Genomic DNA, 14,830 nt, shown 5'->3' on the forward strand with positions numbered 1-14,830 from the left:
CAGATTCTTGCATTGTGTGTAAAAGGCATGCAGATTAAGGAAGAAACAAGGTTCAACAAAGAAACAACGAAAGGAAAACAGTGGAACTGAGTGGTGCAACTTGGACCAAAATTTTATCCCCGCTTTATATTTCATCAATGATCTGCAGAAGATCATCAACATCCTGCTTCAATGCAGTAATCTTCTGTTGCAGTAACGCTACCCGGCTATTGATATCCCGGGGCCCCGACTTCTTCTCGTAGCCCTCCACCGCTGTAGTGTGCTTCTGCATCAACTTCTCTTGCAACTCTCTCTCCTTAGCCACCAGCTCCTCCACCTATACAGGCATCCACAGCGATCATATTATTTCGGTCATGTAGGGTCGAGTTACAACGAAAATGTTGTCACTTATCAAGGGCTTAACAAACTTCATAAAAAATAAGATGTTTCCACAAATCACAGATCTAAATATGCGACAAGCTGATGTCGAATTGATCTCGAAAAGTTGATCTAGAAAAGCAAGGTGAAGGGTGCACACCTTGGGAAATATTTGAGCAGCCGATGAATAAGCTTGCAAGGATGTCAGCAAGGGTTTCATTTCTTTTGATAGCTCTTTCAACGAGCCATCGGCAGATTTCCGAGCAGCTTTACAAGCTTGAACGTCTCCAGTCCTAAAAAGTTCACGAAGCGATGCTTCCAGATTATCGTGTGTTGTCAAGCACCGGCCTATGATCTCCTGAACCTTGTGTATCAGTACCCGAACCTAAAATTGCAGAAAGCAAAGACCTTAACCAATGTATTTGTCCACGGTGATTTGGCTGAACCAAGTAAATGGCGTAGTGAAATCCTACTCACCTCTTCCCACTGCTGTTTAGCCAAATAAGAAGCAGAATATTTGGAGATTGATGTGTCGGCACGCATATAAACAATGCAAGCAGCAAAAAAGAATATAAATCCTGAAATTAACATTAGTGGCTCTCTAAACATCGATAGAGAGTTGAATTTGTAAAAGACCTGTAAAATAAACAAACACAAGAACAAACAGTAAACCATTAAAATACAAAACCCTGTAAAATATTTTGTCTGGAGGCACCAAAATGGAGACATCAACCTAATGTGCTAGGTCCAGTTTGTTGCAAGGCATTTCGATTGAAAATGGACAACGGAAGAATACCTGAAAATATTGATTGTGCTCTGGCACAACATTAGTCTTTTTCAGCACAACTACTGGTCTACCTCCAATATCCAAGTGGGAGATTTTGGTCTGCATCCAATCATAAGCATGTTATATATAAAAGACGACAAACTTCAGATTCTAAGTTCAACGCAAATAGGGGTGATCATTAGATTCAGTCGAGTAATTTTTTTTGAATTAGTCGAGTTGACAAGTTATACTTTATAACTCAAATTTTATTTGAAAATTTTCTAGTCGAATTGAATTGTTAGAGTTTATAAAATTATGAGTTGAATTAAATCAAATACAATAAAAAAATCGATTTTTTCAAGTCAGTTTTGCTCACCCCTAAATTACACAAGCTGTAGGTTATAAAATAAATGGTCAGATACAAACAAAAAACATAAACCTTCTCATACCTCTTGCCACTGCTTTATGGGAAATGGAGTTGCTGCGGATATGTCACTAGAACCCTCAGGCAACACCACCTGTAAAAATCAAAGTGCGGGGTCAAAGAAAGGCTGCTAGGAAAACAACTTCCTTTTTATCCACCAGACTGCAATTTCTATATCACACATGCAAATATCTTAATTCCAATGACCATAATACAACTGAAGCATAAGTGCCAATTTGAGTACCTGGTGGAATAACAGTTGTAATACTTGCTCAATTCTAAATAAAAGTTTTAGGCAAGATTGGGACACCCCATCATTTCTTTGCACCACAATTCTGAGGCCTAGAGAAAGATATATAGATCAGGATACTGACATACTACCTACCTTCACAATGAGAGTATCAATAACCAACTCGATCATTGGAGTACTGAATGTTATGTTAAGAAATCGATTCCCCTCTGATTCATACAGAAAGTCCTGAAGCGGCAAACCATATCCAATGGTGAAAGCAGTTCTCCAGCCACCAAGCATGGGATACCTTGGCTCAATCACTAGTTCAGTCTGCAGTAACACATGGCACTTCATTCAAAATAAAATACCAGGTCATAGATATTATTTAAATCTTAATCTGCGATATAACCTTTCTGGAGTCACCCCGCAAATGAGATGTAGATATATTGCCAATTAGATCCCTGTAGTAAACAGAATGAGCCCTTGCTGGCAAATGTGCAACAAGAAGGCTAAAGGCTGAAGCACCTTGATCGTTTGGTCTGGCCTGGAAATCAAGCCTGTGGCGTCAAGGCAGTTAGTCAGAAACGAAACGAAACTCTAGCCTGGACTGGCACTCACCGTAAATTGTACAGGAAAACTTATGAAAACGCCAACCTGGAAAATTCACCCTTGCTTTTCGCGCCACCATGGATGAGCTTGTAATGCTCGTTGACCTGTACATTACCCCAGTGGGATATTTCTATTTCTCTCACCAATTCCTCAGCAACAGCAAAGGGTAGATTGCTTTCGAAATGAAAAGCTATAGGCGAGTGTGAGAATGGGGGGAGATTCTCATAAGGACCGTATTTGATATCTGAACCATGAACCTTTATGTTCTCCAGTTTTGTATAGGATTCAATTTTAGTATCAGGTAGTTTAACGCTTAGAGACTGGACCTTTACTTCATAAGGAGACAAATAATATACACTATCATTGTACAATACAAGCTGAGCATCGGCCTGAGTGATTTGCTCGGGAGCGGGCCGCAAGGCATGCGTAAATATGGTCAAGACATCGAGAGTGAAGCTATCGTCCGCAGCTAATTCCTTAGGCAATGATACCGAATAGAATGTCACAGTAGAAGGCCTATCATTCAGGTTGACGGCCTTAATAGGGAGAGCAACAACCGAGCCTTTGGCTTTCCCTTTCGTTTCGTGTGAGGAAGCCATCAAATACGCCAAATTTCTTACTTGATGCTCAGGAAAAGCCAACAAAACCTGAGACATGATCAGAGGGCCTGGATTCTCCACCTAGAGACAATATAACAGCACACGTAAAAGAAGCAAAATATTTAAAACAATAGTGATTTGAATAATGTATCAAGATTCAAAAGAGATGCTAAAGTATTAAGGAAGAACCTTTAAAGTTGATAAAATCCGAACAATTTGTGACGTTAAATAAATCTGCAACACCGTTAGCACAAAGAATTACAGTTAGAAACGATCCGAGAGACAGAGCTACCGCAGCATTTCAGAGAAACGAATTCAAATAATCATCATGAATCCTAGAAAGCTAGATAATAGAAAATGAACAGGGGAAATGAAAATTGAATTGAGAAGTTGGAAACTCACGCGTCGATCGACTTTGGTGAGGATCGGATCGGAGAATGCCGTAGATGCCGCCATTGCGATCGAAAACACAACAAGTGAAAAATATCTAGAAATCGCCATTGTCGACCAATCTCTGGCACACCAGAATCACTTTCGATATTTATGCTCGTTCGTTTTCGTATTGAGTCTCTTTCATCTTTGAGTTTGAAAGTTTCAGAAATGAAATTGAAGTAGTTAGAAAATGGATTTCGGTATATTAGCCCACTGCGAATTCATCCAAGTCCAGTTCAATCCATATCAAGCTTTTGGAATTATTAGGCCTTGGACCATTAGCCTTCTCTCTGTTAAAAATAATCATTATATTATGGGATAAGTCAACTTTTGGTCCCTGAACTTAACAATATATTCCAAAATAGTCCTTAAAGTTTTAACATGCATCTCTAAACCAAATAAGGTATTATAAATGCCTATTATTAGCTGACCCTTTGAATCTATTTTTTTTACATTCACAATATCATGACTAAACGGTTAACTTAAAAATTTTAATGTTTCGTCACACTAAATCAATTAATTACTGGTATAATTTATAAATATTTTAGGTTAATATTTTAACTATAAAATATTAGGTCAAACTTAATGGATTGGATGAAATTAACAATCCGCATTCGCAATGCGATTATTATAACAACATTGGGATAACTATGATGAGTAAACACCATTTTCTCTATACCTGAATTAAAATATTGGCGGTCCACTGTTTTCCCCCAATGTTGGTGGTGAGCGGTGCGTTTTGGTCAATAAAGTTGGACCTATATTATATAGATATATAAAATATACCTATCTATAAATTCCTTCAATTAACTGACCAAAAGAGCATCAACCTTCAATCATTATTTTATTTCATTTTGTTGACAACAAATATTCCTCCAAACCACCTTCTATTTTTTTAAAATAAACTAATTAACGCATATGAATAAACTTAATCTGGTTTTAAAATGCACCATTGATAGTGGCACCCATTTGTATATTAAAAAAGGGTGGATGAAAATTCTTCAATCAACCCATTTCCCATTTTATAATAAGAAAACATAGAAGATAAATATAAATAAGAGTTAGAGTCTAATTATTAAATGATTAATTTAAAACTTAAAATTAGGCGTCATAATAATTTGCTTCGTTTTAAAATTTGATAGGAGTTGAAAAATATTTAAATTAAAAATGATAAATTATGATTTGATTCATCTACTTTTAAAATTAGAAGGACTTCAAAGTAATTTAACCAGAAAACTAAATAACCAATACTTAATTTACTTAATTTTAAAATTAAAAGGACCAAATAAAAGAAATCCAAAATATTAGGCACTACATTTGGCTCCTTCACTAAACAATTTCCCTTTAAAGTACTTTCTTGTAATATAATGATACATTTAATATTTAATATATATTTTATCAATTTTTATGAAATAATGTGACAATTCATATATATTTTATTATTAATATTATGTCAGTATATCGTTTTGAAAATATAAAAATATAAATTTTAAAATATTATAGTAACTTATTATAAAATAATATAAGATAACATAAATATAATATAAATAAAATAATATTGCATTCATAATACAATTAAAATTTCAGGTTTAACACCATCAACAGAATAAACAACTAACATAAAAAAATTCAGATTTTCATTCTCTTACATCTGTCACTAAGGGCACGTTATCAATAGTCAATAAGTTAAAAAAATTATAAACATATACTACCTTTTAATCACCCAAATTATTCATATGTAGATAGATAATATGATTATAATTTTCATTAAAATTACATTAACTTAGTTAAAATTTTAGAGGTCACATTTAACTTTACAAGTTAAATATCAAATTAACAAAATATAAACATGGAGGAGGGTTGATTTATTATTATGCCATTTCATGCCTTTGATGTTTACCCGCTTTTACCGTTCTAACTACATCAATGGTATATAAAAAAGTATGTAACGATTTTCCGCTAAACTTGTCGTCTGTGAAACTCTCGTTAATTGATAATATTTTTAAATTTTAATATCCTAATTTAATTTTCTTAATTCTATTTTTATTATAATGCAAGCTAGTAGCTACACCAACATTGTTACAAATTTACTTATTTGTGGAAAATTTAATATATATCTTATTAAATATATAAAGCAATCCTTATACTATTACTATTTTAAATAATGATGAGTCTATTGTGCACGTCATATACCATTAATGCAAAATACTAAAAAATACCACTAAATAAATTGTCTTTATCAAATAAATATTAAAAGATTCAAGGACGGTTTCATGATTAATCCACTAATTATATATGATAAAATTTTAAATAGTCACTAAATTATGTTAAAATAATCTTTTTAGATATTAAACTTTCAAAAGTTATAAATGAATATTAAACTTTTTTTTTATAAAATAGATACAACAACTTTAACCGTCATAAATTAATAAAATAATTTCATTTACCCTCAATTATAAATAAAATTTCATTTTTGATAGTTTTTTAAATTTTCTAAACAATGATTACAAATTTTTTTTAAAAAAATATAAAAATTCATAATTTATTTTTAAAATTATAAATTTATGAATTTGTTAATTTCTGTGATAAGTACAAGATAATTCTATTCACAAATAACTCTCAACCATTTGACATAGAACGCTCGTACCTCCGGCATTGCTAGTGCTCGAACCCGGAACCTAAAAAAATAACAACAATTCTTTTACCATCAAAATCACTAGGGTTCGTGCAACTTTATTGTAGTTTAATGATCATATCTATTAAAAAATAACTCTCTACCATTTGACAGAGAATGCTTGTACCTCTTGCATTGCTAGTGCTCAAACTCGGAACCTCAATAAATACCAACAATTTCTTTACCATCGAAATCACTGAGATTCGTACAACTTTATTGTAGTTTAATGATCATTTATAATTTTATCTAATTGTATTTTAATTAATAGTGTATTTTGATATTTCATTTTAATAATATATTTCGGTATACGAGTTCAGGGTAGAATTTTCCTTTAAAGAACGGCACGTCATTTTATTGTTAAATACATATTCTTTTTCGGGGAAAATACTTATCTAAAATAGTTTCCATATCTAAAACGTTTCCGCAGTCGTCGTTGAGTTAAATTTGATTTTAAAAAGGGAGACAAATCAATTAACTTTTTTATCGGGTAAACATACATTTCAGTATGGAATTTGGTACTTAGAGTATTTTTTTTAATTCAATTAGATATCTAAATCTAATTTCTTTTGTTTAAATAGATATCTAAATTTTACAAAAATATAAATATTTTATTTCAAAAGTAATAATTAATTAGATAAAAAAATCAAAAGCATGAAATTGAACAAAAAAAAGTTTAAATCCATTTGAAGTAATAAGAAAATTTCAAGTATTTAATAGGACAAAAAATCCCATAAATATCACACTGAATCAAAAGGCCAATCTCGAGTACCGATTTGAACATAAAAGCAAGTCGGGGTACTTAATTAGAATAAAAAAACTTCAAGTATCACATTGAATATTAATTCTAAGTTTAGGTACTAAAACATATATTTACCCTTGTATTTTACCTAGTAAAATGTTGTTGAAGTTGGTCAATCTATTGATTGATTGGAAGCTGCTAGAATATTTCGAGACGTGAGCTTGAAATTGTTCGAGCAAAAATGTTGAAATTTTGTTGTTCATCCAAAAATAATTGTGAAGAAAAATATAAATCAATCAAATTATCGAATAAATTCAGCTTCGGTTATTTTATGATTAGATGGATTAATTCAAAAAAAAATGGAAAATCCCCCAATTCAATTTTTGCGGTTTTTAAGTCATAGGAAAGGTGTTTCAAAAGAACATGACAAATTAGAGTATAAAATCATAACGTAGATCTACATACAAATATACAATTTAATTGGTGAGATAAAAAGAATAAAATTTAAAATAAACTTTTAATATTTTTAATTAATAATTATAAAATAATATTTATTCAGAAAATTATAAATCATTTAATAATAAACTTTCAAATATCATTTAAACATTATCATGTTCAAACCTAAAATAACAATCATCAATTGATCACTAAAATTATTTAGTTCATGCGTTAATATAGATTTTGATTGTTGATTTATGCATCTAGAGTAATTAATGTATACCTAATTTATTTGGGAGGAAAAATCTTCATAAGATTTTAATTGATATTTAAATTTAATTATTTTATAATTTAGATATAAATATCAAATAATAATCCACTAACAAATAAAAAAGTATTAAGGATATATAATTAATTAAATCACAGGAAAGAAAAGGAGAGGTGGGGGATTTATTTATTAATTAATTATCTATAAAATCATTACATACACGGGAAAAAGGTTAGAACCAACACAAGGCCAACGCAGTCTTTTGCACACTTTCATCTACAATTTACAAACTTTAACCAAAGCTCTCTCTTGCTCTTCACATGACTCGTGCTTTCAGGCTCCTCGGCGCCGCCAACTCCTCGGCCACTTCCGAGCCGCCTCCCGAACAAACGGCCGCCGTCGACTCCGACTTCGTCGTCATCCTCGCTGCTCTCCTATGCGCCCTTATTTGCGTCCTCGGTCTCATTGCCGTCGCCCGCTGTGCCTGGCTTCGCCGACTCTCCGGCGGAGGTCCTGCTTCCAATCCCCCGGCTTCTTCCCGTCCGGCGCCTCCTGCGAACAAAGGCCTCAAGAAGAAGATCCTCAAGTCCCTTCCTAAAGACACCTTCTCAGCTGATTTCTCCGCCAAATTCTCCGATTGTGCGATTTGCCTGACAGAGTTCGTCGCCGGGGACGAAATCCGGGTTCTCCCGCAGTGCGGCCACGGTTTCCACGTCGCCTGCATCGACACGTGGCTGGGTTCCCATTCTTCCTGCCCTTCTTGCCGCCAGATTCTCGTAGTCGCCAGGTGCCACAAGTGCGGGGGTTTTCCCGGACCTGGCGCTTCGACTTCCGGAACCGACTCCGAGGCTAGATTGAAAGAGCGTGAGGATGATGTCCACAGGTTCCTACCCTAGCCAAAGCTAGTCAGTGTGTCTCAAGGATTCCTCGATTTTTTTCCCTTTCTTTTCCAAGTTTAAGTATGTTTAGGTCATATTTTTCATTAGCTAATTTACCTCCGCCAACTATTACTACTATTACCCACTAATAGCATTTTGGCTTTGATTTATTTGAATTGTATATCTAATAGTATTTGATTTGGTGTATGTACATATATATATATATATATATATATATAGTCAGAAATCAGGTTCCTGTAACAAGAATGCTTTATATTTTACCCATGATCAAAACATTGCAATTTAGTAGTTCATAGATATTGTCTGGGCTGAACATGGCATTTTCATTACCTTCCATAACCGTAATTGGGTCGACGATGTTGTCTCCAAGATTTGAATTTGGGTTCTTTTGTCGAAACATAATGTCTTATCATTGTATTCGACATTGGTTGATGAACATGATATTTTCTCAACTTAAAAAGTATGCCTTGGCCCTTGTAGGTGATATGCATTGCTTTGCTTGCCTTTTTGTTCCTGTTGGGACTTCGTTCTGCATCTTTTACTTTAATTTTCCTTTATTGTATTCCCATTTAGCAGTTGATGATTGTCTTTAAATATGGTCCTTCCAGGTCAGATTGATCTTTGAGGCATGTTCTTAATTCCATTTTGTTAGGGGTAGTTTAGCATCTTTGTTGCAGGTGCTTTAGATGGCTATAAAGTTTTTTGCTATCAAAAAGTGCTTTCGAAAACATGCTAAACACATTTAGGGCTAGTTTAACCTTGCACATAGCAATTAGCTTAATAGACTGGTTTCAAAAGCACTTCTCAATCACGCTTATGACGGTAAATACCCGTTATTTACCCGTTATTTAATGTTGCTTTTGCCGTCGAAAAGTGTTTTTGGACGATCACGGAAACTGGGACCGAGGGCTGGTATTTCTATTTGGTTCAAAAAAGGAAATGGACCCTTCAAATTGGCAGGAAAGGAAGTGAAGGGCTAAAGTGATGAAGAGAAGAGGATCTACAGAAACCGTTTATGCCTTTTTAGTGCCTTTTGGGAGGGTTTTCTTCTTTTCTTTCCTTCTTCCCTCCCTTGTTTGGTGGCTGTAGGGCTATGTGCTGGAGCATGGCATCAAGATTCTTGTTCCACCACTTTCTCTCTCTCCCTTCACTCACTAAGGGTTTAAAAAAGTGGCCAAAATCATTCTTTTGTCTAACAAATTAGTTTGGATATGTTATTATATTCAGCCTTTGAAACCACTTTCTACTTGGTTAAAAATGGATGAAAACTAATCAAACCCAACTTTCCCATCTCCATTGAGTGCAAGCCAAGACATGAAGAAAGCTTTGCTTATTCTATTACTTCAGGTCTAATTATGAATTTCATCTTTCTATTTTACAAAAATTATTAAGTTAGCCCCTTTTACTCCAATTTATCAAAATTCGATGTTCGGATTTTGTGAAAATATTGAAATTATCCGGTTGGTAAACAAATGAACTTAAGTTGTTGATTTTTTTCTTCTAATCTGTTATATATAATTGCATAACAACGTTACTCAATTTGATTTACATTTTAGTTATTGTAAAGTGCGGTGATCAAATTTTGAAAAATTAAAATAAATAAACTTAATAGTGTTACCTTATTTATTAAAAAATCGAGAAGTTCTCCCTGTTAGTAAACAGATGAACTTAGGTCAAGGAAAATCAAATTTTTATTTTTTGAAATTCGAATTTTGCCCACTGAGATTTTATTGAGACATACAGAAATTTTGTGCTATTAATATGTAAGTGTTCACCCTTAAAAAGACTTCTAGATCCCCATTGATGATTGATGGGATGAACTTTTCGATTATCATAAAATAAGAGGACCAATTTTTGGGAAAATAAAATCAAACAGTCCAATATCTCGAATTTTAGTAAAGTAAAAGGAGGAAACTAAAAATTAGACCATTAAATATCAGTTCCAGGATGTAGGAAGACGAAAGGAAAGTTGGGTTTTGTTTACATTAGGAGTAAACGCAACTTACTGATTTTGGCAACATGTGAAAGTTGGGCGGTTGCTAACATAAATTAATGGGGGGAATTGGGTTCGTTGAATTGAATGCAACACTAACGATCAAACTTGGCTTTATTTTATACACAGCTGATTGAAACAAAAGTGTATAACCCACTAACTGGGATTTTCTTCTTATATATTTACCTAATCAAGAAATTAGTAGTGATTAACTTAAAACAACTTTCTTGTCTTGACCTAACAAACATAGTATATTCGATTCCACTCTTTTTGTGCCGTTAATATCAAATTTGTTCATTGCTGAAACCATATACATACTATATAATATATGCCTTTGATTTCAAGCCGTCCATCTAACTATGGTGGATGGTCCACTCATGTTTGCAGAATAACCCATCACCTGAGATGTAGGGTTGTAAATAATTGAGCTTGGATTAACGTCTATTTGTTCATATTTCCTTGTTTATGTTAAAGTTTGTTGTATGTATTTATTGTGAATTTTATATTTGTGTTCGTGTTTGTTTATTTAAAATTTATGCGTGTCTATATTCACTTATTCCATATTTGTTAACATATTCGTTTAGCATGTTTGTTAACATTAAACGAACAATCTAAACATATAATTAAACATGTTTACAAGTAATTAAAAATCTATTTGTGAAAAATAAATAAATATATCAACCTTTAATTTTACAAATGTTAGTGTTTATACAGTAGTTAGCTAAATTACAAAATGTCTAACTAAACATACATCTAATTACTAACAGTTATAATTAATTATTGAGATGTATTTTAGATTCGATTAAATTTATTTGATTGAATAGTAGTTTAATTCGAAATTAAATTGAAAACCAAAAGGTAATAATTGAAAGTTTAAGGATTGAATTGAAAAGGAAGTAAAAGCGAAGGATTTGCATAGTCATTGAACGAAAAGCCTGGAATTTTATAGGATTAGAATATTATGTATATAATTGGTAATTATTGTATTGAAGGAAAATGAAGAAATTAGTGAAAGTGATGATTTGAGGTTTAAATTGAAAACTTGATGAAGTAAGATCCTTATTGTGTGATAATACCATTTGTAAGATAGTCTTAGAGGCACCTTTTAATTCGAAACTAAACACTATCATTTGAATGTTTGAATCAAAAGAGATTCTCATTTACAGTGCAACAAAAATGATGAAACCTTAACAGCTGATATTACTCATTCTTTTCAGCCTGTCTCGCACCAACAGCAAAGAACTCGGTAATGACTTCGAGCGGCATTCCTTTCGTCTCTGGGACTTTCAAGAACACAAACACCCAAGACACCACACACACGACGGCGTATAACCCGAAGATGCCGACGAGACCTATAGGACTGAGCATCATCGGCATGGTGTAACTAACAATGATGTCTCCGATCCAGGCAATCAAAACACAGATAGCGATACAAAGGCCGCGGACCCTCATTGGAAAGATCTCAGAGCAGAGGATATTCGGTCCGTATCCCATCACGAAGAAGCAGAGGTAGACCATCACACATGCAGTTGAGATGGCAGCATTCACTACGGTGCCCAATTTCACTATCACACTGAACACTAGGATGATTAGTGACACCAGAACAACAGGGATCGTGGTGAGTAGCAGCCGCCTGCAAGTGGTGAACGTATTATTTTCTTTCCATTTTCTTAAGTATAATTTTACGAGTGGGAAAGAATGTTCGAGAAACTGAAATTACCTTCTGCCTGATATATCCATTAGTTTCATGGCTACACCTATGCAGGGCAGCATCAGCAAGGTTGCGAATGCACTAATAAGAAATGATGCAGAATATGAACTAGGCCCCAAGTTCGAAAGAAGCACTTCAACGCCCGCCTCTCCAAGAATTTGAGGAGTGTAGTTGAGAACTCCATTTATGCCAGAGAGCTACACATAAATTTCAGATTTCCAAAAGTACTTTCCAATCTATAAACTAACGTAGTGAAAATGACAGTGTTGTAAAAAGGATAAGAACCAACAGATTTCCAAAAATATAACAGCTGATTACCTGCTGAAGTATCTGAATCCCAACCCCGATTAATAGCGCGCGTTTCACTCCTGGGTCAAGGAGAGCAGCCCAAACTGGTCCTTTTGAGGCAGTTTCAGCTGGATGAACCATTGCTGGTTCAACAGGAGGCTGATCCTTGAGTTCTTCGGAATAAAGGGCAGATTGGCTCACTATGGCTGAAGCCTGGATAAACTCACCTTCTGCAGGCGTATCATTAACTGAAACTGATGCACGGGACTCACGTCGAGATAGCAAGATTCCCTGCTCGTGCAAATAAATCCTTTTAAACCCTCCTTCCTTCTTCCCATCCCCATCTTCTGTCTCGGACCATTTCCATGCCAACTGCCAACCACCTCCAATTCCTGTGCTACCAACCGATTCTACAACATCTTGCACAAGAGTGCTGTGACGTCTCATGCTTGGAGTACTGCCAGAGCTAGCTGTTCGACGTGAGATTAAAGGGCTACGCAGATTGCCATCAGAGTCACTCCCTGCAGCATAATCCTCACCTTCCCACTGCGAGCTCTCCTCATCCCAACGGTCATTTCTAATATGAGGCTCTGCTGTACTAAACATGCTTCCAAAATTCAGAAAATGTGTACTACAGTTGCTTCCCATCACGGGAAGCTTTTCGTGCACGCTACCAAATAATCTCAGATTATTTTAGTTTGATTCAAAAAAATAATTTAATATTTAACTAACTAGCTTGAGCTCAAACAAATTAAGTGATTAGTTTAGTCTAATTTAAGTACCATCAGAGATGGATTGTCTCGAGTCTCCTATTTTTTTTTTTAATTTTTATATATTTTAGATTTTTTATTTATATCTTTTATTGATAATATATTTTGACCCTTAAAATTTTATAAGTTAATTCTTAATATAAAATCATATGTCCATTTCCGAACACCATAATACTTAGGTGATGTTTGTTTTTGCAGAGGTAAAAGGTCTGCAGTCTACGGACCACATCTGCAAGCATCTGCAGCAGAAGAGGATGATCAAAAGTCTGCAGTCTGCAAGAAGAAGATTGTTTGTTTTTTAACGTCTGTAAACTACTAAAATAAACTGATTTTTTAAACTTAAAAGAGTTTTGCAATACTGAGATTTAAATAATTTTAGTTTTACAATACTGAAATTTAAATAATTCATACAACTACAATAATAATTTTTTTAGAAAAACAAACACCACCTTATTAATTCTATTATAAGTCTCACATAATCACATGTATTATTAGTTTTATAAGTTTTATAGAATAAAATTTATAAATGATCATTAAATTATATAATTTTTTTAAATATGCAATTATGTAATACTTTTAATTTTTTTAAATATATATTCATAATTTATTTCTATAATTATATGATATTTTTAGAAAATATTTTTTAATTTATCAAATCATTTTATGATTATTTTTTATTTAAGTGTGATTATATTTTAAAAACATAATTTATAAGTTTTTATATTTTAAAATCTTAACTATCAAACAATGAAATCATTTTTTATTAAGCAATGTGGTTTAAATAATTACATTTTGTATAAAAAGTTTAAATATAATTTAAAAACAACAAATCCAAAAAATATTATATTTAAACTTAAATCAAAATAATTAAAATAAATATAAAATAATTTATATGATATAAAATTAAATATCTATAATATAATATTAAAAAATAATATTTAATTTATTTAGAAAATTAATATTAATATTAAAATCAAATATAATATAAAATTAAATATAAAACCTCTTTGAAGAGGTTAGAAGATGTCTGCAGACATAAGATCACATTTGTGTCGCGCAGACCACGCACAAACGTTAGAAGAACTTTTGTCTTCTAAAAAACAAACAGTCTGCGAAGCTCAATGTCTGCGTGTGGTCTGCGCAGCGCATACATAAGAGCTTTACTAACCTTACACAGTAAAAACAAACACCACCTTAATTTGCAAGTTGAATCATACTTTTCAATTTTAGTATATATATATATTTTTTATTAATTTATATTTCTATTATATTATATTTTATTGAATATATACAAGTTTAACCATACTCGAATTTGAATTTTAATACAAAAATCGGTAAACAAGCTTAATCGAAAGCTCAAATAGTTTGATTATATCTAGGGTTGTAAACGAACCAAACGTTCACTGAACCGTTCGTGAACCATTTGGCGGGAAGTTTGTTTATTTATTAAATGAACGAACATGAACAAAATTTGGTGTTCGTTTAATTAAATGAACGAACATTAACAGAGGGCTCGTTCGTTCATTTACGTTCAATAATATGTTCGTTTATGTGCGTTCATTTATGTTTAGCCTAATCCATCTAAACTCATTTAAAATATTAAAACCAAATAAATTTTAATCTGATACCCA

At 32.9% G+C, this 14,830-nt stretch overlaps 3 protein-coding genes across 3 annotated transcripts; 1 reads left to right on the forward strand and 2 right to left on the reverse strand.

The window, feature by feature from the left end:
• Positions 1–106: 106 nt before the first annotated feature.
• Positions 107–3,548, reverse strand: LOC120198027 (dolichyl-diphosphooligosaccharide--protein glycosyltransferase subunit 1A-like). Its single transcript, XM_039199420.1, has 10 exons — positions 3,390–3,548; positions 3,177–3,221; positions 2,434–3,068; positions 2,189–2,336; positions 1,933–2,109; positions 1,573–1,641; positions 1,154–1,243; positions 835–993; positions 518–742; positions 107–316 (listed from the first exon to the last, which is right to left on the reverse strand). The coding sequence occupies exons 1-10, from the start codon at positions 3,486–3,488 to the stop codon at positions 125–127; spliced, it is 1,839 nt and encodes a 612-aa protein (XP_039055351.1). The 5' UTR covers positions 3,489–3,548; the 3' UTR covers positions 107–124.
• Positions 3,549–7,768: 4,220 nt separating this feature from the next.
• Positions 7,769–8,607, forward strand: LOC120198029 (RING-H2 finger protein ATL80-like). Its single transcript, XM_039199423.1, has one exon. It carries the CDS (start codon positions 7,859–7,861, stop codon positions 8,432–8,434), a length of 576 nt encoding a protein of 191 aa, XP_039055354.1. The 5' UTR covers positions 7,769–7,858; the 3' UTR covers positions 8,435–8,607.
• A 2,957-nt stretch (positions 8,608–11,564) lies between these two features.
• On the reverse strand, positions 11,565–14,352 carry LOC120198449 (monosaccharide-sensing protein 2-like). Its single transcript, XM_039199797.1, has 4 exons — positions 14,306–14,352; positions 12,460–13,111; positions 12,151–12,338; positions 11,565–12,063 (listed from the first exon to the last, which is right to left on the reverse strand). Exons 1-4 carry the CDS (start codon positions 14,350–14,352, stop codon positions 11,631–11,633), a joined length of 1,320 nt encoding a protein of 439 aa, XP_039055728.1. The 3' UTR covers positions 11,565–11,630.
• Between the last annotated feature and the right edge of the window lie 478 nt (positions 14,353–14,830).

This window comes from Hibiscus syriacus, unplaced genomic scaffold (assembly GCF_006381635.1).
Source record: "Hibiscus syriacus cultivar Baekdansim isolate YM2019G1 unplaced genomic scaffold, ASM638163v2 tig00117056_pilon, whole genome shotgun sequence".
In the NCBI taxonomy this organism is placed as follows: domain Eukaryota; kingdom Viridiplantae; phylum Streptophyta; class Magnoliopsida; order Malvales; family Malvaceae; genus Hibiscus; species Hibiscus syriacus.